At 47.0% G+C, this 24,417-nt stretch overlaps 1 protein-coding gene across 10 annotated transcripts in view; it reads right to left on the bottom strand.

Annotated features, from left to right (window-relative positions):
* The window catches only part of znf516 (zinc finger protein 516), a 179,545-nt gene that overhangs the window by 16,071 nt on the left and 139,057 nt on the right, over nt 1–24,417 (bottom strand). For all 10 annotated transcript variants that reach the window (XM_038810271.1, XM_038810269.1, XM_038810274.1 and 7 more), the window contains one exon: nt 1,099–1,134. In XM_038810271.1, the coding sequence (XP_038666199.1) occupies nt 1,099–1,134 (36 nt within the window). The remainder of the gene's footprint in view (nt 1–1,098; nt 1,135–24,417) is intronic.

Here is a 24,417-nt window from a genome sequence, read left to right as displayed (position 1 = left end):
TAAGTCGTTTTAAATATATGTCAATTCTCCAATCCATTAGTCCAGGGTTTTTCAAACTGTGGGTCCCAACCCGTGGGTGGGTCGCAGGCGGGTGTAGGGCGGGTCGTCGAGCGATTGGTCGCGGTGTTCCCAATCGCGGGACAAGCGCCCAACGGCCAGGGTGTTTAAATTAAGAATGTCGGTCGCGACGACCGGCTTTCAAATTAAACGATGCAGTCTTCTGACCAGAAAAGGCGGCAAGAGAGCAGGTCACAAGCTCGGCATGTACATTGATGTCACGCGGCATGTACATCCGTGCTTTTGACGCAAGATCACAGAGGAGATAGTCCTCCATTTGCTAGATGCAAGCAAGCAAGGCAACAGGAGTTGGAAGATCTGAAGATGGATCATTTTAAACAAAGAAAGAAATGAAATCGGGAACACACCATTATAAAGATGATTTGTTGAGGTATGGTTTTGTTAATTGTGTCAATGCAAATCATGGTGCAAAGCCCCTGTGCGTTATATGCAGGGAGGTCCTGGCAAATGAGAATTTGAAAACCTCAAAGGCATTTGAAGACCAAGTATTGCGAGTTCCAGGACAGACAATGCTCGTCACAACATCGAGGGCCGAAGGGCCTGTTCTGTGCTATTCTGTTCTATGTTCTATGTAAACCTCTTGATTTGTTTCAAAGGATGCAGTGAGAACTTAAATCATCAGCTGGAATCAGTGGCAGAAATGTTACATTGAATGACAAAGCAAATGAGATCGTGAGGACCAAGCAGGCTCACCTGTCGCATTAAAAGCAAGCGAAAATGGTGGGTCGCGAAGGTCGGCCGGCGTGGGTCCCGAAACCTGCTGGTTGGGAAAATTGGGTCCCAGAAAAAATAAAGTTTGAAAAACACTGCACTAGTGAGTCAGCCCCAATGGGGTCTGCCCATAACCAGCTGTAATTGTTCTGCTCCCAATCCCGATCGGAATACCTTTTGGATGATGGAAATTGGAAGCAGAGTTCCTTTGGAACCTGCTTTCTCACAGGCTGTGCGGGAATAAATAAATCTGCATGATTCCAGCTCAAACAGTGAAGTGCGCTAATACTGGTAAAACGCAACACTTACCGGCCACCACTTGATGACTGTAGAAAGACGTTTGCTCTGAAACAGAAAAATACAACAAGGTGTTAAAACACTTTTGTTTATTCGGAGAACACTGCACATTTAACGTTATTACCACATCTCTCAATTTGTGATTTGTGGTCACTGTAGGTGATCACTTAAATAGCTTGTTCTGCAAAGCAGGGCGATTTTGTAAATGAACAGCAAAAGGCTGCACAGATTGTCATTTGAGGGAATAAATTTCAAACTTGCGTACAACGCTTTGCATTTGAAGCGATTTTGGGGGACATTGCTGCGTGAATATTTATTACACGTCTCCAAAAAAGTGCAGAAGCAAAAATGAAAAACCCTGCTAAACCAGCGGAAACTGTTAAAGAGTTTAGCTAGTATCAGCTGTTATCCACCAGCGTAATCTTAAAGTCTTTTTGTTAAAATTAACCTCACGTTTGCTTTTCTCATCAAGTTAATCTTCCTGTATTTTAGCACACATTGCTGCAATGCAAGCTGTCATTGGTCAGTCAGCCTATGAATGCTGGGCAATCCATTCTGTTGCCAGTCTCTGTGGAAAATGCCTCCACCCTACATGGGCGATTAACAGTACCACCGAGCTGAACCTGGGGTGCTTGCAAGATGCGCAGAGGACAGATGCGTCTGAGAGTTGCGTTTCCCACTCAGAAACCCACTATTCCCTTTCACAATCATTTATAAAGAACGGGTGGACAATTCTGTAACAGATACTCCCCAGAGGACATCTTCCCCAACATTAGCAGAATTCATGTGGTCTGTTACAACAGTGCTGGCGATGGTGCACAGCATGGGGTGACAAATAGACACTGCAAACACTACTTGACTACAAAATAAAGAGAGGTGGAATTTATGAACAGGCTCCTTGATCTCAGGTCAAATGCTCGTTGGAAAGTAAGAGTGTAAATAGGGTAAAGGAGCAAATCTGGGGGTACAGATCCACACCTCAGTAAAAGCAGCCATGCAAGTTAACAAGACCATAAAGGACACAGAAAAAAACCTGGGATTCACTTCTGGAAAAATAGAATTAAAAAGCAGAGAAGTCTGAACTTCGAGTTGAACCCTGGTTAGAGAACCGTGAAAAGTTTTGGAGGGGAGCTTTCTGACAAACGTGGTCCAAATTCATATTGTCATAACCTCCACACAAATTCCAGGCACACATAGCTGTGTAGGATTGGTATTGTTTTGCAGGATTCATCAACAAAAAGACACAAGCTTTCAGCTGATTGAAAAAAAAACATACTTGATAGTTTAATTCAGGTAGCAAAATTATTGAAGGAACATTAAGAAAAATACGATAAACTTTACCAAAAGTGAAATACTTCAGATGCAGCAAATCTGATTTTCTGAAACAATGAAATTTGAAAGAATTATTTTTGATCTGTTACCTACGCCTTAATTTAATACACTTTAGCTTGGCTTCCTTCGAACTGTAATCCTGCAAACCTAATTCTAAATCATGCGGCTGGACCTGAACCTAACTTTGATCCTTGCCTCCCCCATGTACTAAATAATTATGAACTGTCGTTGAGTCAAAGAGTTTGGCTCAAATCCCAGCCTCCTTCAGCATTTACACAGCGGCTGCCCCCAGTGGCACTTTTCCCATTTTTCCGAGCTGACTCATCCAGCAGAACAACATGAGGGTGTGCGGTGCCTAGTCAGTGAGAGGGGATGGGAAATCCTCGATCGGGGAGGGGGGTGGAGATTGATACCTTTAGCTGCCTAGCAACACAAAACTGGCCTCAGGGCAGCACAGGCGGATGAGCAAGGGACTGGCGACAATGGGCTGAATGGCTCCTCTCCGAGAATGGCTTATTCTCTGATTCCAAGTCTCGTACAGCGTAGAATCCGAGATGCAGGGAAAGTTACTCTAAGGTCTTGGGGATAAGGGGATGAAGGGATATGGGGGGGAAGGCGGGGTCAGGGCATTGAACTTGGATGATCAGCCATAATCATAATGAATGGCAGAGCAGGCTCGAAGGGCCAAATGGCCTCCTCCTGCTTCTATGGTCTGTGTATGTTTCCAGGTAAGCGCAAAGGCCTTAGAGGAAGGGTAGAACTCACTGCCTTGAATGTATTTTTAGGGATTTCGGGTCTGCGCTGTCGGTGAAGTTATCATAGAACTTATAGTGCAGAAGGAGGCCATTCGGCCCATCGTGTGTGCACCGGCTCTTGGAAAGAGCATCCTACACAATGTGAACACTTCCACCCATCCCCATAACCCAGTAACAGCACCCAACACTAAGGGCAATTTTGGACACTAAGGGCAATTTATCATGGCCAATCCACCTAACCTGCACATCTTTGGACTGTGGGAGGAAACCGGAGCACCCGGAGGAAACCCACGCACACACACGGGGAGGATGTGCAGACTCCGCACAGACAGTGACCCAAGCCGGAATCGAACCTGGGACCCTGGAGTTGTGAAGCAATTGTGCTATCCACAATGCTACCGTGCTGCCGTGAAGACATTCTACAGGAACGGAAACTCATCGCTTGTTGAAAGCTGGCGAATCAGGTCTGGTGAACGTCACAACTCAATGCTACAGCCGCCTTGAGAAAGTTCGAGAGGAACGGACCAAGGCAATGATCTGGAGTCGCTACATGGAGAAGCTTCGCTGGAGAAGCCAGAGGAAGGCAAGGCTCATATAAAACACAGCAGGCCTCACAAAGCAAGTGCGCAAACCTTTATAAATCTGTCGGCGACGGGCTAATAAAGTAATAAGCAGATCGTGTGCTGAGGATTTTGTTTGTCATTTATATTGTGTGTCCTCCTTGTCAAACCTCTGCAGCTTTGAAATGTGCTGTGAATGCCTTCAGCTTTTGATTAAGTCAGCTGGGGGTAAAGACCTTGGTAATAACAGTGCATGACTGCACCAGGAATGAAGGCGAACAAAATGGCTTTAATCAATCATTAGCGATTCAGTATTTCTTCCCCCCCCCCACTCATTCTAAATGCTAACTGGAGAAATCAGTCTTGTGCGATCATATTTGCCTAAATCTGTGCAAAAGAAAAAGACAGCTCTTGCGCAATAGCTTCACTCTTCAATTCACTCCAATGGCACGGTGTGATGGCGTGATTAAAAACGTATGTCAGCAGGGCGGCACGGTGGTGCAGTGCGTTAGCGCTGCTGCCTCACGGCGCCGAGGTCCCAAGTTCGATCCCAACCCCGGGTCACTTTCCATGTGGAGTTTGCACATTCTCCCCGTGTTTGCGTAGATTTCGCCCCCACAACCCAAAAGATGTGCAGGGTAGGTGGATTGGCCAACGCTAAATTACCCCTTAATTGGAAAAAAGAACTGGATACTCTAAATTTATTTTTAACAAAACGTGTGATAGCACCGTGCAGCGCAGAAGGGGCCATTCGGCCCACAAGCCGGTGTCGGCTCTCCGCCTCAATTAGTCCCACTCGCCCAGCTCTCTCCCCTCAGCCTGGGAAAAGCTTCCCACATGTAGACAAACTCTTAGAATTTTGATCATCTCAATTAAATCTTTTACAGATGCGCTATAGAAAGCATCCTATCGGGCTGCATCACAGTCTGGTATGGCAACTGCTCGGCCCAGGACCGCAAGGAACTTCAGAGAGTCATGAATACCGCCCAGTCCATCACACGTACCTGCCTCCCATCCATGGACTCCATCTACACCTCCCGCTGCCTGGGGAAAGCGGGCAGCATAATCAAGGATCCCTCCCACCCGGCTTACTCACTCTTCCAACTTCTTCCATCGGGCAGGAGATTCAGAAGTCTGAGAACACGCACGAACAGACTCAAAAACAGCTTCTTCCCCACTGTCACCAGACTCCTAAATGACCCTCTTATTGACTGACCTCATTAACACTACACCCTGTATGCTTCATCCGATGCCAATGCTTATGTAGTTACATTGTATATCTTGTGTTGCTCTATTATGTATTCTCATGTATTTTCTTGAATTTTGTTCAATTCCCTTTTCTTCCATGTACTGAATGATCTGTTGAGCTGCTTGAAGAAAAATACTTTTCACTGTACCTCGGTACACGTGACAATAAACAAATCCAATCCAATCCAATCCAATCCAATCTTCCCTTCATCTTCTCTGAGGAGAACAAACTCATACTTCCACATGACTGAATTCTTGCATCCCCATCGCATTCCAGTCAATCTCCTTTCCATCCCTCTAAAGTGTGCCGCCCAAACTAAGTTCGTTTAGCAGAGGTCTACCCGCAGAGGTGTAAACGTTGAGCAAAGCTTCCTGATCATTGACAAACATCCTGTCCTGGAAGCAGATTAGTTGTTGCTAATTAGCAACCGAGAGGATGATTGTACTGCTTATGTTGACCCAATGATACCAGAAGAATGTTGCCACATATCGCTGAGAAGGGAGATAAGAAGGACAAATGCAAGAATGCCAAATTTCAAACAATCAGAACAATCTAAACTACAGGAGAAAAGGGTGCTGTTTGGTTGAAAAGTCAATTTTGTTTGGTTGGGGCATTACCATAGACCATAAACCCCAGAGAAACAACAGGGAACTATTGGTCCCCCAACCTCCTGGGTACTTCAAAAAAGGCAGAGAACAGGTCCCTGCATATGAATGTATGTTCACTTCCAGCAAGGATAAATGAGCCAGGTTATGAGCTCAGCTGGTTACCTTAAATTGGTTAATAGTGCAAACATTAAACTAGCAATCGGCCAATCCCGAGTCGACTTGCTAACCAATTTATGCCCTTTTATTCCTGTACCATAAATTTAGTATTCTTGCATTTGTCCAGATAAGTACAAGATGAAAAGCTTCAACAACATGTCTCTCTTTACAGGAAACTGCTCTGTGCAAACAAAAGGAATATGTCCAAGCCTTGTGCCTTTTTTGAAGTACACAGGAGGTTGGGGGACCAATAGTTCCCTGTTGTTTCTCTGTTGTTTATGGTCCATAAATGTTCAAGTTCTGTACTATCCTGCGACTGTTACCATGTACGTTTCGGCAAACGAAAGTCAGGACAGTAGAACAGAGAGACGACATACATTAAAACATCACAACTCTAGGTGTCATTATCATCACGGGTGCTCTGCCCAAAGGCAGATCCTTGGCTCATAGTAGATTTCCCTTATCTCCTCAAACTGTGCCATTATTTTTATTTGCCAGCGACTTCCTTCAATTTCAAGCCAGACAACTCTAGATACACTGGACCCAAAACTAATTTGTCCTGTTTCTCAGAGGTTGGAGGTTGTGAGTGGCACCCTGCCCACACCAGCTACCTTGGGCGTTGGCAGCACACAAATTTGGTGTTCCCACCTCAGTACCACGATTGTAGCTCTTGACCGACAGGGTACCTTGCTGCGGGCTGCCACTTTATGCTGTCTGCTGGTTCTGTGCTCAGCAAGGGAGGTCACTGGTGCAGCCGGCCTCCTCTTCTTAAAAGCAGTCTGTCCCTCTTAAAGGGAACCGCACTGAATAATATTGCTGCAACTTAACTCATGGAAGATGGATCACCAGGGCAGCGAGAGGGTTCTGGGTTGGATGGGGTACTGGAGGCATTAGTGGTTGAGGTAGGTGGGAGCAGACGTGCCATGGTCTGGTGGTTTTCAGGAGACCCTGAAGGACTCGTGTAGAAGAGAATGGGAACAGGTGGACTGGGAGGTCAATTACCAGCATCTGTTCCTGAGGACCTGACAGCAGTACGACACGAGGTCTAATGGCCTCATGTGGGTGGTCAAGATCAGTGAATGCATCTCCACGTGACATCTCCTCTCCCACCTTCCCAACCTTTCACATTTCTCAGCACACCCCAATCCCATTGTTCACCCAGCAGCTGCTCAAGACTCACCACAACCATTCATGTTTACCTGCTAACCCTTACACGCCTTGCAACTCCGCTAGTCACACAGCTTCCTCTCCCTACCTCCAGCTATTCAGCTCTGGAGGGCACATTTCCCACACCCATGCTACAAAATGACTGATGTTCTGCCCTCTCTCTCGCTGATCAAAATGGCACAAAGCAGAAGGCAGCAAAGCAGAACCAGAGGGAGACAAGGAGGTTTGTATCGCCTGATCCCTCTGGGGGTGATTGATCTTAGCTTCATGGGCTGCAATAGAGCTCGCAGGGTCACCATTGCTGAGAGCATTGAGGGTGACAATCTGTTCCTGCCCCCTGACCTATCTCAACTCCTCGCACACCCTCATCCTGTTATCCTACAAAATGAGCAAACTGCTGATGGTGCAACTGTGGACCTCTTGCTTCCCATTTCACCCCACCCCACTTCCCTCGCACCAACCTTCCCCTTCTGACCACCTGCTTTTAGATCCCAGGAGAGAGACTACAGCACTATTGGTGAGACCCCATCACCTGATCTGAAAGTCGCAGCCAGCAGCTCAGTTATTGGCAATGCACTTGCCTCAGTTCGAGCATAGAATTAGGATCAGAATACAGTGAGTCACTGGGCATGAGTGTGCTGAGAATGGGCCAGGGTAATGGGCAAGACTGCAGACAGGTTCTGTTGCTGAGGGCGTGAGTGAGGGTCTCAATGGGGTATCATGTAGAAGCGCCCTGATGGGCAAGCTCACCGAGATGCTGGGTGCCTTGGCTGATTTGACAGACAGCCTCTTCTTATGGTCAAGGAGCACAGAGGGATCCCGCTTCAACATTGGCAGAGGACCTCGCTCAGATCCTGCCCTCTCTGCATCTTCTACTCCATCGCCCTATCGTGTTGCAGTGCCAGGGGTTCCGTAACAGCCTCCATACTTGCTCCAGTCTTTGTGTGGATAGGTCAGTGAATCCTTGACCCTCCCGAGGGGGATGCAGCAATACTCTGTGGCAAATCCAGGAACCCACCAGAGCTCCTCCAGTAATAATTGGGTACTTGCAGAAGTTCTTAAAAATGATCTAACCTGCAATTTTGGTGTCCGCCGTTTTAAGGAACCTGGTAGGGAGCCCATCCCCACGTGTAGTGTTTGCAGAGTGATTTGCACATTGCTCGCCATGCTCAATATTGTACAAATTAGGTACCCAAATCGATGCTTGGTCACAGAACCCGAGTATTGCAGAAAAAAAAGAGACACGCCGTCAAAGCTTTTCTCCTTGCACTCACCAGGACAGATGCAAGAATGCCAAATTTCAAATTGTTGCTCCCTTTGAAATTTGGTATTCTTGCCCTAGTGAGCACAAAATGAAAAGCTTCGACGGCATGTCTCTTTTTCTTTCAAGCAATACTCTAATTACGTATCCTGGCACAAGATCAGCTAGTTGGGCTGTGCCACATAACAACAGCGCCCGCTACACCTCCCTTGCACCACTTGACGTGGCGCACCCGCATAATCATATATATATAATTTACAGTGCAGAAGGAGGCAATTCGGCCCATCGAATCTGCACCAGCTCTTGGAAAGAGCACCCTAGCCAAGGTCAACACCTCCACCCTATCCCTATAACCCAAGCCAACACTAAGGGCAATTTTGGACACTAAGGGCAATTTATCATGGCCAATCCACCTAACCTGCACATCTTTGGACTGTGGGAGGAAACCGGAGCACCCGAAGGAAACCCACGCACATACGGGGAGGATGTGCAGACTCCGCACAGTGACCAAAGCCGGAATCGAACCTGGGACCCTGGAGCTGTGAAGCAATTGTGCTATCCACAATGCTACCGTGCTGCCCAGCCAGGTGAGTCAGGTGATACCGTAGCAAAGTCTTCCCCATGCCCCAACCTCACTCAGACTATCTCATTTCCCTTCACTTCTGCTCGTTTCACTACAGGGAACTACAGTTTGTCGCAGACAATTAAACATTGCAATATTTCAGCGACTGCCGTGAAAATGGAAAAATAGCAAGGAATAAATACATTGAGAAAAAAGCATCCGTTCCACTGAGATGATGCCTCAGTGAGGAAGATGGCATAAGAAGGGTCATTAATATCAGAGTCAATCTTTTCAGGCTCATTTTCAATATAAAGGTACTATAAAGGTGTGAAGTGGTTGCATATTTAGTTGACCTTGTCTCAAAATATATACATAAGATCCCAGAATTGTGTGTTCGGCGTCTAGAAGGCATTCTTCGGGGTTGTCAATCTTCCCTAAGTAAGCTATTCACAACTGCAGTTTGCTACAACTATGATTAATTATTCACAGCTCTAACTCTCCCAAGTCCTGAAAGACGTGCTTGTTAGGTGAATTGGACATTCTGAATTCTCCCTCTGTGTACCCGAACAGGTGCCGGAATGTGGCGACTAGAGGATTTTCACAGTAACTTCATTGCAGTGTCAATATAAGCCTACTTGTGACACTAATAAAGATTATTATTATGTACATCTCAGGAACTCTGCAAGAGTTATGAATCTCTCCTCCTTCCAGATCGTGATTACATCGTAATGTGATATTACATCATGGTTACATCAGCATCAGGTGTTTTGATGTTAACCCTTTACTCTGCAACAAGACGGTTTGGCTCTGACTTCTTTATTTACCAAGTGAAATTTTACCTGCAGCTGAAAATGTCATCCATTACTTTGTTACCTCCAGACTTGACTATTCCAATGCCCTCCCGGCCTCCCTCTGTATACCTGAGCTCATCCAAAACCCTGTGCCTGTATTCGAACCCGCACTGTTCGTCCATCACCTCTGCTTGCGTTTCCGCATTGGCTCATGGTCCAGCAATGCCTCAACTTCACAATTCCCATCCCGCTTTTCAAATCCCTCCACTATCCCTGCAGCCTCCTCCAGCCCCTACAGTCCTCAGATCCCTGCGTCTCTCCAATTCTGGCCCCTTGCGTATCCTTGACTTTAACTGTGCCACCACTGGTGGATATTAGGTGGCCGAACAGAATTCCATCACTGAACATCTCCGCCTCCCTGTTCTGTTTTAAAACGCTCCTTAAAACCTACCTCTACGACCAAGCTGTTGCTCACCTGCCCTAATATCTATCGATGTGGCTTGGGGTCAAACTCTCTGCGCGGACGAGTCAGTGAGGCGCCAATGTCATTGCTACTTATGTATAAATTGCACAGCAGTCGACGGAAGATGTGCAGTTAAACACGGAATAACAAGGGCAGCACGGTGGCTCAGTGGTTAGCACTGCTGCCTCACGACCTGGGTTTGATCCAGGCCCCGGATCACTGTCCGTGTGGAGTTTGCACATTCTCCCCTTGTCTGCGTGTGTCTCACCCCCACTACCCAAAGATGTGCAGGGTAGGTGGATTGGCCACGCCCCCGAGTTGGAACAAAAAGAGAATTGGGTACTCTAAATTTATTTTAAAAAACACAGAATAACAGAAGATGCTAACTGTGATGCGTTGATCCTCTATAAACTGGTATATCCCCATCTGATTCATCTAAATGCATTGAATAGTGTGAAGTTCCTATATTGACATCATAGCTGTAGACGAAACTCACCACAAAATGTTACAGCTTGTCCATTTTAGTTTAAACATGTTTTTATGGTGCATGTAGTATAAATTGCAATGTTAATGTAAGCCTACTTGTGACAATAATAAATATTATAAAGATTCTATATCAGATTAAATTGTTGTGATCATTTGAAATTTGGCATTCTTGTCTTTGTCCGGATGAACGAAGAGTGAAAAGATTCGTCAATATGTCTCTCTGTGGGCGCCGTTCATCCACTGGTTACAGTAAATTCTGACCTAATATTTAACTTTTCTTGCTTTCAATATGATGTGGGAAGATGGTAACGAGAAACCCAGAGTGATAGGGCACAGAAGGAGACCATTCTGCCCGTCGCCTCTGTTCCAGCTCTTTGAAAGAGCAATCCAGGCCCACTCCTCTACACTTTCCCCATCGGTTCTGCAATTATTTCCTTCGCGGGCATCTTTCCAATTCCCATTCGAAGGTTACTACTAAATCTGCTTCCACTGCCCTTTCAAGCAGCTCCCAATATCTCCCCGCATCAAATAAAATCTCCTCATCTTCCTCCTGATTCTTTTTGCCAATTATTTTAAATCGGGGTGCCTCTGGTTACTGACCCCCCCTCCCCTGTTTGCGGAAACACCTTCTTACTTTCTACCGAAACCCTTGTGTTTTCTTTTATCAGGTAAGCTGGCGTGGACGGGTATTGTACAGTGGACCTCAGTGATATTTTTGTAATGATATTACTCGGCTGAAAACTCCTGTGTTCACCCTATCCATTAGAAACTTGCTAAGCTTATTGACATAACTTCAGAGAGCAAAGAGTACAGAAGTGTAACTCTGTAAACAGAAATGTAGACGGAAATTTCTTGAGTTACTTTCAATTCCACTCAGGGAATCTAATATTTCCTTTCAACCCGCTTGAAACTTAAATATTTGGGGATTTGTCAAAGATACATTTTCAAACTGTCAACAGAACTTCCTGACAAAGAGATCTGCACACCGGAAAAAGCCGACAACTTTTATGAGTGATCTGATATTTAGACAGTGACACACCTGTCACCATCGTGAATTATGATTCACGTACGTTGTAAATTTGGACAACTGACACCTGCCGGGAACAGAAATAGTGCATAGCGGGATTTCGGAGATAATTTATGAGCCCTCTTTCGGAAAGTTATCAAGTTAAATCAAACACGCAGTCAAAGAAAATAAACCAGTCCGCCACCAAACTTAAAGAAGACGTGTTTCAAAAAAAGAAAAATTGCTGCAGAAATACACTACGTTCCCTTCCGTGAACTGCAAGTCAATAATCCAATCAAAGCGTTCATAGACTGCACCGAAAACAAAATACTGCAGATTCGGGAAATGCGAAATAAAATTTACTTGGGGAGGGGTGGGGGAGGGGGGGACCTGTATTTAGCACCTTTCACAACCCTAGGATATTGCTGTCACTGTTATTTTGAAGAAAACGCAGCAGTCAATATGTGCACAGCAAGCTCCCACAAACAGCAATGCTGGTGTCGGGGCTGGTTTAGCACAGTGGGCTAAACAGCTGGCTTGTAATGCAGAACAAGGCCAGCAGGACGGGTTCAATTCCCATACCAGCCTCCTCGAACAGGCGCCGGAATGTGGCGACTGGGGGCTTTTGACAGTAACTTCATTGAAGCCTACTCGTGACAATAAGCGATTATTATTATTATGCGATAGCAACCAGCTAATGTGCTCTGATGATGTTAATTGAAGGATAATTATCACTCGGCACACTGGGATAAAACTCCCCGGCTTTTGTTCGAAATAGTGTCGCAGGGTTTCTTACGCCCGCCTGAGGGGGCAGATGGGGCCTCGGTTTAGCACCTCACCCGGGTGATGGAACCTCTGACTGTGCAGCACCCCCTCAGTCCTGCGCCAAAGTGCCATCCTTGATTTCTGCACTCAAATTCTGGAGTGGAGCTTTGAACCTTGCCGCCTTCTGACCCACAGACAAGGATGCAACCCCCTTAGCCTCAGCTGACTCGAGATGGGATGACGTACGAATATATTCATAAAGTGTTGATGGATCGTTCAGTTAGCCAGCAGAATGCAAGAAGGGTAATGGCAAACAGGTCACACAAATGTTTAACCCTCATTATGGGACTATTCATGTTATTATACACACAGGGCGGGATTTCCACGTCCCCCCCTTGGCGTATTTCACGCCAGACGGAGGAGACCCCCACCGCTGCCAATGGGGTTTCCCGTTTTAGCCCCACTCCCGGGAAACCAGCCCAGGGGAGCGCTCTGAGCACGCAGGCGAAAACTGCTGGAAACCTCTGGCCACACAGTTCATTGTGAAATATGTTTGTTCTTCACAAACTGAAGAACGGGTTTTGCTCACTAAAACCACCGGCACATTTTTACCGCGGCAGGACATTCAGATGACCTCCCCATGGATGTGATGTGAATATGTCTTTTCTCACGGGTTGCCACAGGGTAAGCTTTGCATGTGAAGAATACAGGCACAGCGAAAGCAGAGCTGAGATTGGTACGTGAGCACAATGGGCCAGCTGTTTTGTCAAAAGAGCAGGGAGGCTCCACACTCACTTCTCACGTGTGTAGTAGGAGCTACGAATGAAGGAGGCAGAGAATGAGGACTGCAGCAGCCCTCTGGATGTGGAGACCAGGTAGGAGTGGGATAGTGAGCAGAACTGGCCCTCTTAAATGGCCAAAGGTCAGACCAGAAGGTGTAGGAGCAGAATTAGGCCATTCGGCCCATCGAGTCTGATCCGCCATTTGATCATGGCTGACATGTTCCTCATCCCCATTCTCCTGCCTTCTCCCCGTAACCCCTCATTCCCTTATTAATCAAGAACCTATCTATCTCTATCTTAAAGACACTCAGTGACTTGGCCTCCACAGCTTTCGGCAGCAAAGAGTTTCACAGATTCACCACCCTCTGGCTGATGAAATTTATCCTCATCTCAGTTTTAAAAGATCGTCTGTTCACTCTGAGGCTGTGCCCCATCGTTCAAATTTCTCCTACCAGTGGAAACATGTCCACGTCTACTCTATCTAGGCCTCTCTGTGTTCTGTTAAGTTTCAATGAGAACCCCCCTCATCCTTCTGAACTCCAGTGAGTACAGACCCCGTGTCCTCGACCGCTCCTCATATGCCAAGTCCTTATTCCGGGGATCATTCTTATGAACCTCCTCTGGACCTCCTCCAAGGCCAGCACATCCTTCCTTAGATCCAGGGTCCAAAACTGCTCACAGAATCCAAATGGGGTCTGACCAGAGCCTTATACAGCCTTAACAGTACATCCCTGGTCTTGTATTCTAGCCCTCTCGGCATGAATGCTAACATTGCATTTGCCTTGCTAACTGCCAACTGAACCTGCACGTTAACTTTAAGGTAATCCTGAAGTAGGGGCCTTCAGTTCCTTTGTGCTTCAGAGTTCCGAAGCCTTTCCCCATTTAAAAGATAGTCTATGCCTCTAGTCTTCTGACCAAAGTGCATAACCTCACATTTTTCCACATTGTATTCCATCTGCCACTTCTTTGTCCCCTATCCTGGCCGGTCCAAGTCCTTCTGCAGCCTGCCCACTTCCTCAACACTACCTGTCCCTCTACAGATCTTTGTATCATCTGCAAACTTAGCAACAATGTCCACAGTTCCTTCTTCCAGATCATTAATGTATATCGTGAATAGTTGTAGTTCCAACACTGACTCCTGCGGAACACCACAAGTCACCAGCTGCCATCCTGAATACCCTTTATCCCCACCGCCATATAATTTCCCATCTTCTGCCTCCCTCCTCCCTCCCTTCTTAAAAAGGGGTGTTACATTAGCCATTTTCCCAGTCCTCTGGGACCCTCCCTGACTCCAGTGATTCCTGAAAGATCGCCACCAATGCCTCCACAATCTCCTCAGCTACCTCCTTCAGAACCCTGGGGTATAGTCCATCCGGTCCAGGTGATTTATCCACCTTCAAACCTTTCAGCTTCCCCAGCACCTTCTCCTTTGTGGTGGGCTCTACGTTCACCTCTGCCCCTAACATGTGAAGGAGATGTTCAGAAATTGGGACCAGAAATGAGACCCCAATGTAGCAAGCAATTTAGGGGTTAAACAGACTGAGGGGGAAAAACCTGGTACCACAGAGTCAGAGGGATACGCCACACCTGGCCGGGTTACATTGCACCAGGCAGATCTAAACTCGTTAGTGGGAATACACAGGTTGTCTCAGACCAATTTTCTTTGGTACAATCCTGTCTGACCAGCTATTAGCCCATTACAGAGCCTGATGGTCTCTTTGTCCATCAATGGGAGGTTCGTTGCATATCAATAGCATGGCTTTGTTCTTTTGCATAAACAGAAGCGTGCAGTCAGCCCAGATAACGTTGATGGGCTTGTTGATGGAAACCCCAGAGAGCCTTTGTTTGAGCGGCTGGGCGAAGCTTAGAGAGAGAGAAAAGAAACGCTATTTTGAAGAGTTACATGAGAAGACTTTGCAAATCAACCGAAAAGATCATGAAAATTGCCACCGAGGCAAGCTTTGGAAAAGGGTTCAGAACTAATGTCCCTACCAGAAGGAAAATTGCTTAATTTGTCTTCCTGTGAAAGTGGCATGTGAGTTGCATGTTCTGTTATAGTATTGTTTAATGGGAACTAGTGTGTTAAGTTTAAGACACTGCATGTAATCTATTATTGTTAGGGTTGAAGTTGAAAAGTTTAAATATTGTTTTCTTTCAATAAAGTTTGTTTATAAACTAACCAAGCCCTATTTCTTATATTATCACTCCTGGAACGAATCGATCTTTCTGTACCATCCTAAAATTTAAAAAAGTTATTTCTCTGGTTCAGCCTCTTAGCCACTGCTGAGAGCTGAAGAGGTATCTGTAACATCCCTGACTCTCTTGATGTTCTGGTGTGCTGCTGGTGTCTTCAATGGTGAAGACTGATGCAAAGTACCCATTTAGTTCCCCTACGCTATTTATTTGTTCTCCATTGCTACTCCTCAGCCTCTTTTTCCAGTGGTCCACTGTCTATTCTTGCTTCCCTCTTGCCTTTTATATATCTAAAAAAAAACTCTTGCAATCTTCTTTTTTATTACTAGCTAGCTTACACTCATATTTCATTTTCTCTCCCCCCCCCCCCCCCCCCCACACACACACCCTTATTGCTTCTTTAGTTGTCCTCTGCTTGCTTTTAAAGACTTCCCAATCTTCTGGCTTCCCACTCATCCTCGCCACATTGTATGCTTTTTCCTTTTGCTTTTATGCTGTTCCTGACTTCCCTTGTGAGGTATGGCTGCCTCATCCTTCCCTTAGAATGTTTCCTTCTCCTTGGGATGAATTTCCATTGTGCCTCCTGAATAACCCATATAAACCCTTGCCATTGCTGTGCCATCGTCTTCCCTGCTAGGCTCCCCTTTCAATGCGCAGCTCCTCCCTCTTGTCTTTGTAGTTACCTTTATTCAATTGCAATACCCTTACATCTGATTCCAGCTTCACCTTCTCAACCTGCAGGGTACATTCTAACATATTGTGGTCACTGCCCCCCTAAGGGTTCCTTCACCTTAAGTTCCCCATATCAAATCTGCCTCATTACACATTACCAAATCCAGAATTGCCTGTTCCTAGATAGTGGGCTCTACCGCAAGCTGCTCCAAAAAACCATCTCGTAGACATTCCATGAATGGGTGCATATCACGGTGGAAATGCTCAAAGGGAGGATTGCAATCATGTTCATAGAATCATAGAATTTACAGTGCAGAAGGAGGCTATTTGGCCCATTGAGTCTGCACCGGCCCTTGGAAGGAGCACCCTACTTAAGCCCACCCTAACCCCGTAACCCCCGGCCAATCTATTTTGGGCACTATGGGACAATGTAGCGTGACCGATCCACCTAATCCGCACATCTTTGGACTGTGGGAGGAAACCGGAGCACCCGGAGGAAACCCACGCAGACACGGGGTGAAAGTGCAGACTCCGCACAGACAGTGACCCAGGCCGGGAATCGAACCTGGGGCCTTGGCGCTGTGAAGCAACAGTGCTAACCACTGTGCTACCGTGCCGCCCGTCAAGCCACAGATAAAACTTCCCGTGTGCAATAGAAAATGGAGGAGGAAATGGCTGGTGTAGATGCTGTCTTTCATTCGCCTAGCTTCTGGGAACAAGTGAGAAAGAACATCTCAAGTTCGAAGAAAAGAGCAAAGGTAAAGTTGCCCACACTTTGACCATTCAATGAAGTCTATACCTAAAATATGCACGGCGCACACTCCATTTACTGAACATAGTGCAGCACCAGTAATGGAGATTGAAACATACTGACAATAACTCCTTTCATCCTGACACCAAAACTGCTCCATCAAAGTAGCTTCAACTTGAACTCTGTGGATGACGCAACAACTGTGTGCCACATACTTGTTGAACCATCAAAGTAACCGAGGCTTGGAACTGTCAGCAATATTAATATCCACACTCGGGGAACAGTATACTGCTGTTTGGATAATGATTGCTTAAGGAATGACTACATCCCCCGACTGCCAACATTATTGAGAGAGGTGACTAGTTCCATTCTTGGTACGGTGAAGTATCCATTCTGAGGTTTTCCTTTTATTGAAATAGTGAACAATTTCTTGGCCTATTTGGCATGGTTCTTCAAGAAAAATAATTTCATGTAACACAGGATCACAACAAAGTGAGGGCTGTGTTGTAGGAGTTCAAGGGACGCATGTTTTTGTTAGTCAGTTGGATAAATAACTCTGTAACCTCTTCCAAATCTCCAAGAACTGTGTTCCTTCAACTCTGGCTATTTGTGTGCCCCCGCTCCCTTCATCTCACTGGTGCCGGTCATGCCTCAAGTCATCTATTCAAATTTGGCTCCAACTCCATCTACAAGTTTGCTGATGACATGACTGTCGTGGGCCGGATCTCGAACAACGATGGTTAAGAGTACAGGAGGGTGATAGAGAACCTAGTGGACAGGTATAACAACAACAATCTCTCCCTCAACATCAGCAAAACTAAGGAGCTGGTCATTGACGTCAGGAAGCAAAGTATTGCACACACCCCTGTCTGCATCAGTGGTGCTGAGGTAGAGATGGTGAACAGCTACAAATTCCTAGGTGTGCACATCACCAACAATCTGTCCTGGTCCACCCAGGTCGACGCTACGACCAAGAAAGCACAACAGCGCCGATACTTCCTCAGGAAACTAAGGAAATACAGCATGTGCACACTGACTCTTCCCAACTTTTACAGATGCACCATAGAGAGCATCCTATCTGGCTGCATCACAGCCTGGTATGGCAACTGATCGGCCCAGAACCATAAGAAACTACAGAGAGTCGTGAACACAGTCCAGTCCATCATGTAAAACCGCCTCCCACTGCCTTGGGAAAGCAGGCAGCAAAATCAAAGACCCCTCCCACCCGGGTTATTCTCTCCTCCAACCTCTTCCATCAGGCAGGAGATACAAAATTCTGAGAACACGTACTAACAGATTGAAAAACGGCTTCTTCCCCGCTGTTACCAGACTCCTGAATGACCCTCTCATGGACTGAACTGATCTCTCCACACATCTTCTCTATTAAGTAGTACTACACTCCTTATGCTTCACCTAATGTTTTTTTAAAATAAATTTAGAGTACCCAATTATTTTTTCCAATTAAGGGGCAATTTAGAGTGGCCAATCCACCTATCCTGCACATCTTTGGGTGAAACTCACGCAGACACGGGGAGAACGTGCAAACTCCACACGGACAGTGATCCAGGGCCGGGATTCGAACCCGGATCCTCAGCGCCATAGGCAGCAATGCTACCCACTGTGCCATCGTGCTGCCCCCTAATGTCTACGTTAAGTATTTACATTGTGTATCTATCGTATGTCCTATGTTTTTTCATGTACTTAATGATCTTTGTGGACTGGATGCAGAACAATACTTTTCACTGTACCTCGGTCCACATGACAATAAACAAATCCAATCTCGTCTCATTTCACCTGTTGTGTTTCACAAGGACAGAGAAACCCAACCGACATGAGTTAAGATATAAAATGACTATTAAAATGAAGGCTTACAGAGTCATTACAATATTTGAATGACCAACTCCTCTCTTGCCAGCGATTTTTTTTGGGTAACCCTTATCCCCTTTAAAAACTGGAAGTGGGCAGGGTTGAGTTGGGTGAAGGTTTCTTTTTTTAGGAAGTTGCTGAGAAGTTATTACTTCAAGCCTTACCAGCAGTTCACTACATACTCAGATGTGAGTAGCTGGCTTTAAACGCATTCTATCCATAAAAAAGTGATGTTTAAAACTAAAATTATTCCCACATTCTGACCACCGAAAATGACGATAGAATCTGGATGGATGAAGACTGTGCCACGTGAATGGAGTTCTGGGTAAAACTACCGCGGCGTTTCATGGCGCAGAGCGGCATGTTGAGGATATAAAGGAGAACTGGAGGCACTGTGCGAGTCTCCCCTTAAGAAATTTGTGGCGCCATTTTTAAAGGTGTGAGCAAATGACCTGTGACCCTTCGCTGGTGTTGGTTTTGAGGTAAACCCCAAAGGCACAGGAGCAAATATAAAATGAGGAACGTTTGACGTAGTTGAAGACAAAACGGTTCACAAGGTGGGTATGAATTTATGATTGTAGGGGAGGTAAGGGGAACTCTTTTTCACCCAGGGACTGGTGGGATCTGGAACTTTCTACCTGAAAGGGTGGTAGAGACAGAAACCCTCATCGCATTTAAAAACCACTTGTCGGTCACAGCAGATCCAATGCACAACCAAGGCAACTGATCAAGAGCTGGAAGGTTGGATTCAGCTGGATAGCTCTTATGGCCAGGATGGACTCAATGAGCCGAATGGCCTCCTTATGTACCTTAAATTTACACACGAGTGTATGATGGAAGAAAGCCATTCAGCTTCTCCATTTGGGAAGAACGGACAGTCCCACTCTAATAGATTTCCGGGTGTTTTGCCTCTATCCCTTTACCTGGATGTTTGTTGCACATATTCATTGTTCTTTGTACAAAGAGAGATTTCAGACACCAGGAATTAATGCTTCATTAAATTCACCAGTAGAACTCTCCGGAACCCCGGCTGGAATTTTACACCGATTGGACGGGCATGCGCCTGACCCGGAGACGCAGTAAATTCCAAGTCACTGGGCACGTGTCCCGAGGTCATCGCCCACTCACACGATATGACAGTCGGCAGGCGCGAGCAGACCTGTTGACAATTAATTAAGCAGCCAGTTAAAGGGACTAACAGCCCAATGGACTGGGATTTTACATTACCCGTGCCATTTCCAGGTCGGCACACGAGCAGCATGGACAGGCGGCCATCCCGTTTTTTCACTCATCTCATCCGAGGCCGGGATAAACAGGGGCAGGAGCACTGGCTGTGTGAATTGTTAGTTCAGGTCCAGGTTTGCTGCAGCGTCACTGTTGAGATTTCATTGGGCGGGATTCTCTGAGCCTCCGCGCTGAAATCGCGATCGGCGCGGGGGCAGAGAACGGGCGTTGACACCGAAATTCGGCGCAACGCCGCTCCCGCGATTCTCCAGCCCCCGCGCCGATCGCGATTTCCGGTTCTAATCATGTTTTGCCAGTGGCGACTGTGGACTCAGTCTGTGGCCACCCTGGCTCATGGACGGCCAGGCATGCGATCGGGCGTCGCCGATCCGCGGGAGCACGCGATCTCGGGGGGACCTACTTCTTCTCTCAGGGTCCGCGGTGCGAGTCTGCCATGTTGCACAGGGCCGCAGCCGTGCGCATGCGCGGACTCCCTATCCGCAGCCAGAGCTACGTGAAACACTCCGGGGCCATGCACATCCACGGGGACATAGCCCCATTATTGGAGAATTCAGCCCCAACATTTTCCTCACGTTACTTGTGTGAGATATTTGCATTGTTGACCTTGTTCTGGGAGCTCATTTGTTCTGGGAATTCTGTTGGAGCATCACTACCTTCAGTGCACGTGGCAGCGCCATCTGCTGCTCAACAGGTGGGGGATTGCGTACTCAGCTGGTGGCTGCTCTTCTGAGGAGGGGCAGAGGGGCCGAAGGGAGGGGATGCCAGGTGTTCACAGGCAGCATCGCTGGGACAGACCATCGGGAGTGGCTCTGAAGTTCACAGTCGCCTTCAATCTTTATGCATCCGGATCATTCCAGGGGTCAGTGGGGGATCTGTGTGGATTGTCCCAGTTGGCTGTCCATAGCAGCGTCAAGCCTGTAACTGACACTCTGTTCAGACGGGTCCGCACGTTTATTCATTGCCGGATGGACCAAAACAGTCAGGCTGAGTGAGCCAGAGGCTTTGCAGTTACTGCCGGGTCCCCACGGATTCAGGGTGCCATAGACTGCACTCATGTGGCTAACAAGCTGCCAGTGGGTCAGCTTGGATGCCTTTGTGAATAGGAAGGGTTATTACTCCATGAACATGCAGATAGTATTTGGCCACAGCACCCAGATTCGTAAAGTCCTCGCAAGGTATCCAGGGAGCTCCCGTGATGCATACACCCTGCAACACCCCCGGGTGCCACGGCTGTTCATGGCTCCAGCTCAGCTGGATGGTTGCTTGCTGGCCGACAAAGGGTATCCATTGAAGAGATGGTTCATGATGCCACTCTGGCACCTTAGCACAGAGGGGGAAGAGAGATACAAATTGGTATCATGCCTCCGCAAGGGTGGTCATTGAGAAGACAACAGGACTGTTGAAGGTGAGGTTCCGCTGCCTGGGCCATTCCGGGGGTGGGGGTGGGGGGTCCCCGCAATACCCTATAGAGCGAGTGTCACTTATCGCCATGGTCTGCTGCACTCTGCACAGCCCGGCACCGACCAGGGGGGACCTACTCGAGGATGAGGGCACCAGGGCAGCTCCACATGCCTCAGAGGAAGATTCTGCAGATGGATCTGATGAGGAGCCCAGGCAGGTACAGGGTGAGGATATGGAAGCAGCCTCGATGAACCATCAGGGAATCAGGGACAGCAGAGAGGCCTTGATTCAAAGCTCCTTCAGCTGTGCTGCCATGGGTTCCATCTCAGTCCCAGGGCGCCACTTCCTTCACACACATTTGTGACAATACAATGCAATGACCCCAATGTCACCTCACATCCTCAGTAATAAAGTTTGCTGCCTCTGCCATCTATCATAAGGCACTGATGAGACCCGCAGCTATGGAAAACACCAAGGTCACCGTAACACAATACTTCTTATGTCTTTAGCAGACTTACAAACAAGGAACAGAACATTAAATGTTTGGCACAGTTCCACAGAAACAACACATTACTTTGGAGAAATGAACAAACATCGCCCGTGAATACCCATCCTGTGGTTAGAGTGGAATGTCATGAGGGGAGCATACAGAGATGGCCCCCAGTGTGAGGCATGTCTGAACCTCCCTGCTCACCACTGATAACAACAATAATCTTTCTTAGAGTTACAAGTGGGCTCACATTAACACCGCAATGAAGTTACTGTGTAAATGATGGCCACCCGGCAGAGAGATGAGGTGCCTCCATTTCCTGAGGTTACTGCCTGTATGAGGCCAGGTACAACCCCAGGAACCCCTGAAGCTGCCTCTCCACGAGAGTCACCAAGGGAGGAGGCTGTGTGCTTGGTGCTCAATGTCAACGCAATGGTCACGCTCCACATGGACTCCTCCATGACAGATAGTGTAGCTCACTGATGCTGGGGGATGTACTCCAGATTTTCCCACACATCCCATTGGACATCCAGCATCTGCCACCTAATGGCTGACTCCCGAGGCTCATCATCTGCCTCAGTTGGGTTGTCCCTCCATTCCCGGGTGGAAGCGTACACCGCAGCCAATCGTGCTTGGTCAATGAGTGCAAAATTCGGGTTGTGGTCTGAGTGTCACTGATTAGTGTGGTGATATGTATCACTGTAAATACACAAGGGGTTAATGTAAGTACACGTAGACTAGCTAGACACTAGAGGGAGCACCAGAGACATGACACACAGACATTCAACCAATAGGTCAGTAAGATAGAACACGACCAATGGGCATTCACGATACACACAGAGGTGACACTACCACAGGAGGGCATTACACCAACCCATATATAAAGGACACAGCACACATGATCTTCCTCTTTCCAGTGGAGACACTCAGTGAGTACAGGCACAGGATTGATTGAACATCACACCCACCACGTGGATTGTAGCAGACTGGTTCGTCAGTCTGAGTAGCAACAGAAGGATTAACAGGAGAGTCGAATCCAAGTAGGAGAATTGTTAATAGTTTAATAAACGTGTTGAAGTTATCGCCACGTCTGAACCTTCCTTTGTCAGAGTGCACATCAAGGAAGCAGCGTATGCTAAGTCAGGAGCATAACAAGACAATCAGCTTGACAGTCCTTTTCCATCCTGTTTATGTTAAGGAATATATTTCTTCCAAGAGGTTCTCATTTACTGACAATACTTCACATAAAAGGCTAAATAACTCAAAATTCCTTCAACAGCCAGGCTCTGGTGTCAGTAATCAGCTCCATTCTGCACCACTTCCCGAGTGTCAGCGCTCCCACTGGGTAACCCTCTTGCCAACATTCTAACCTTGAGGATGGACAAACCCTTTTCCGGTACATGGCTCCCACCATTCTGCGCAGGAATTACCTCCTCGATGCGTGCTCAGGTCAGCCGTAACCGGCACTCCTCCCGGAGCAAGCTGCCCTCGCCGTTCCCTTGCAGAAAGCCTTTGTTACTGATCAATGTCGGAGCGACTTCACCTCTTGGGAACGCTGCATGGCTTACTGCTTTGTGTGCTTTGGGTTCGGGGGAGATGGGGAATGATATTTTTATTGGCCTCAATCCCAAGTTTTGCTGCACTGGTTTCGTTAAACAGTTGTTTTTTGTTAACGGGCCTTACGGGATGTCTGTCTCGGTAATTTTCCACTCCAATGCAAACATATGTGAAAGCGCCATTGATCAGAGGCTATATTAATAAATTATTTCAATATAAAACGTTGAGGGTGGTTTCTGTGCATGATCTGTTCAGTCTCAACTGTAGTAACCTTGTGTTAAACACGCTCTATTTATGTGTTTAATTACATACAAAGATTGCTTGTTTGCACAAAGTGAGACCTACCCCCGTGTAAAAATAGCGAGAACTGTGTGGTGCTCAAGGGTAGCAAATGACAGGAGAAGTCAAGGAGGTATTTTGATCACCATTAAAAGGGCCCAATCTTTTCCCCGCCCCCACACATGGCAGGCCACAGTCCCAGATGCATTACTTGAATGACACACACCGTACAAAAGTTGCTCGATCTATAAATCGCTAATTAATGGTGGTTGAAAACACGACTTGATGGCTCTTTTCCAAGCTCATTGTGACATCCAAAGCATTGTAACCAACTCACTGCTCATTTCAATGAAAGCATTCCTTCCCGGAGCGAAGCTCCTGCTGATTGGAAGCTCACTTTAGTTGGGACATTTTTAGAAAGTTATTTTTGTTCAAGTCAAGTAAAACACCCCACTGATCAGGGGAAGCACAGTGTGTGCATTACGCCTTATTGTTACCTGAAGACAGGCCACCCTGATTGGGTGAAGTGAGTCTGATCAGAGCCTTTTTTCCCTCTGTGAAATAAACAGGCTCATGGTCAGGTTCACTCAATTCAGCTGCATGATTTAAACAAAACCATTTTGACTGCATCTGTGTCTGTGGGTGGAAGCCTGAACTGGCAGCTTTCTATTTAACCGCCTGTCACTGTGTGGTTTTCTCCCTATTTTTAAATCGCTGAATCAGACTGCTTCCTAATCTTGGCAACCCACTCGACCCAAAGTTAGCATCGAGCCCATTATCTACTCCATCACAAATACTGCCCACTTCCACCTCTGTAACCCTGTCCGCCTCAACCCATCTGCTGAAACTTCCACCCCCCCCCCCCTCCCCCCCCCCCCCCCGGCCCCCCCACCCCACAACAACCCTCTGGCCCTCCAGTTCCTGCATATCAGCC

Source organism: Scyliorhinus canicula, chromosome 10 (assembly GCF_902713615.1).
Source record: "Scyliorhinus canicula chromosome 10, sScyCan1.1, whole genome shotgun sequence".
In the NCBI taxonomy this organism is placed as follows: domain Eukaryota; kingdom Metazoa; phylum Chordata; class Chondrichthyes; order Carcharhiniformes; family Scyliorhinidae; genus Scyliorhinus; species Scyliorhinus canicula.
Note: the sequence above shows the minus strand (reverse complement) of the source record. Positions and strands in the feature narration are given on the sequence as shown.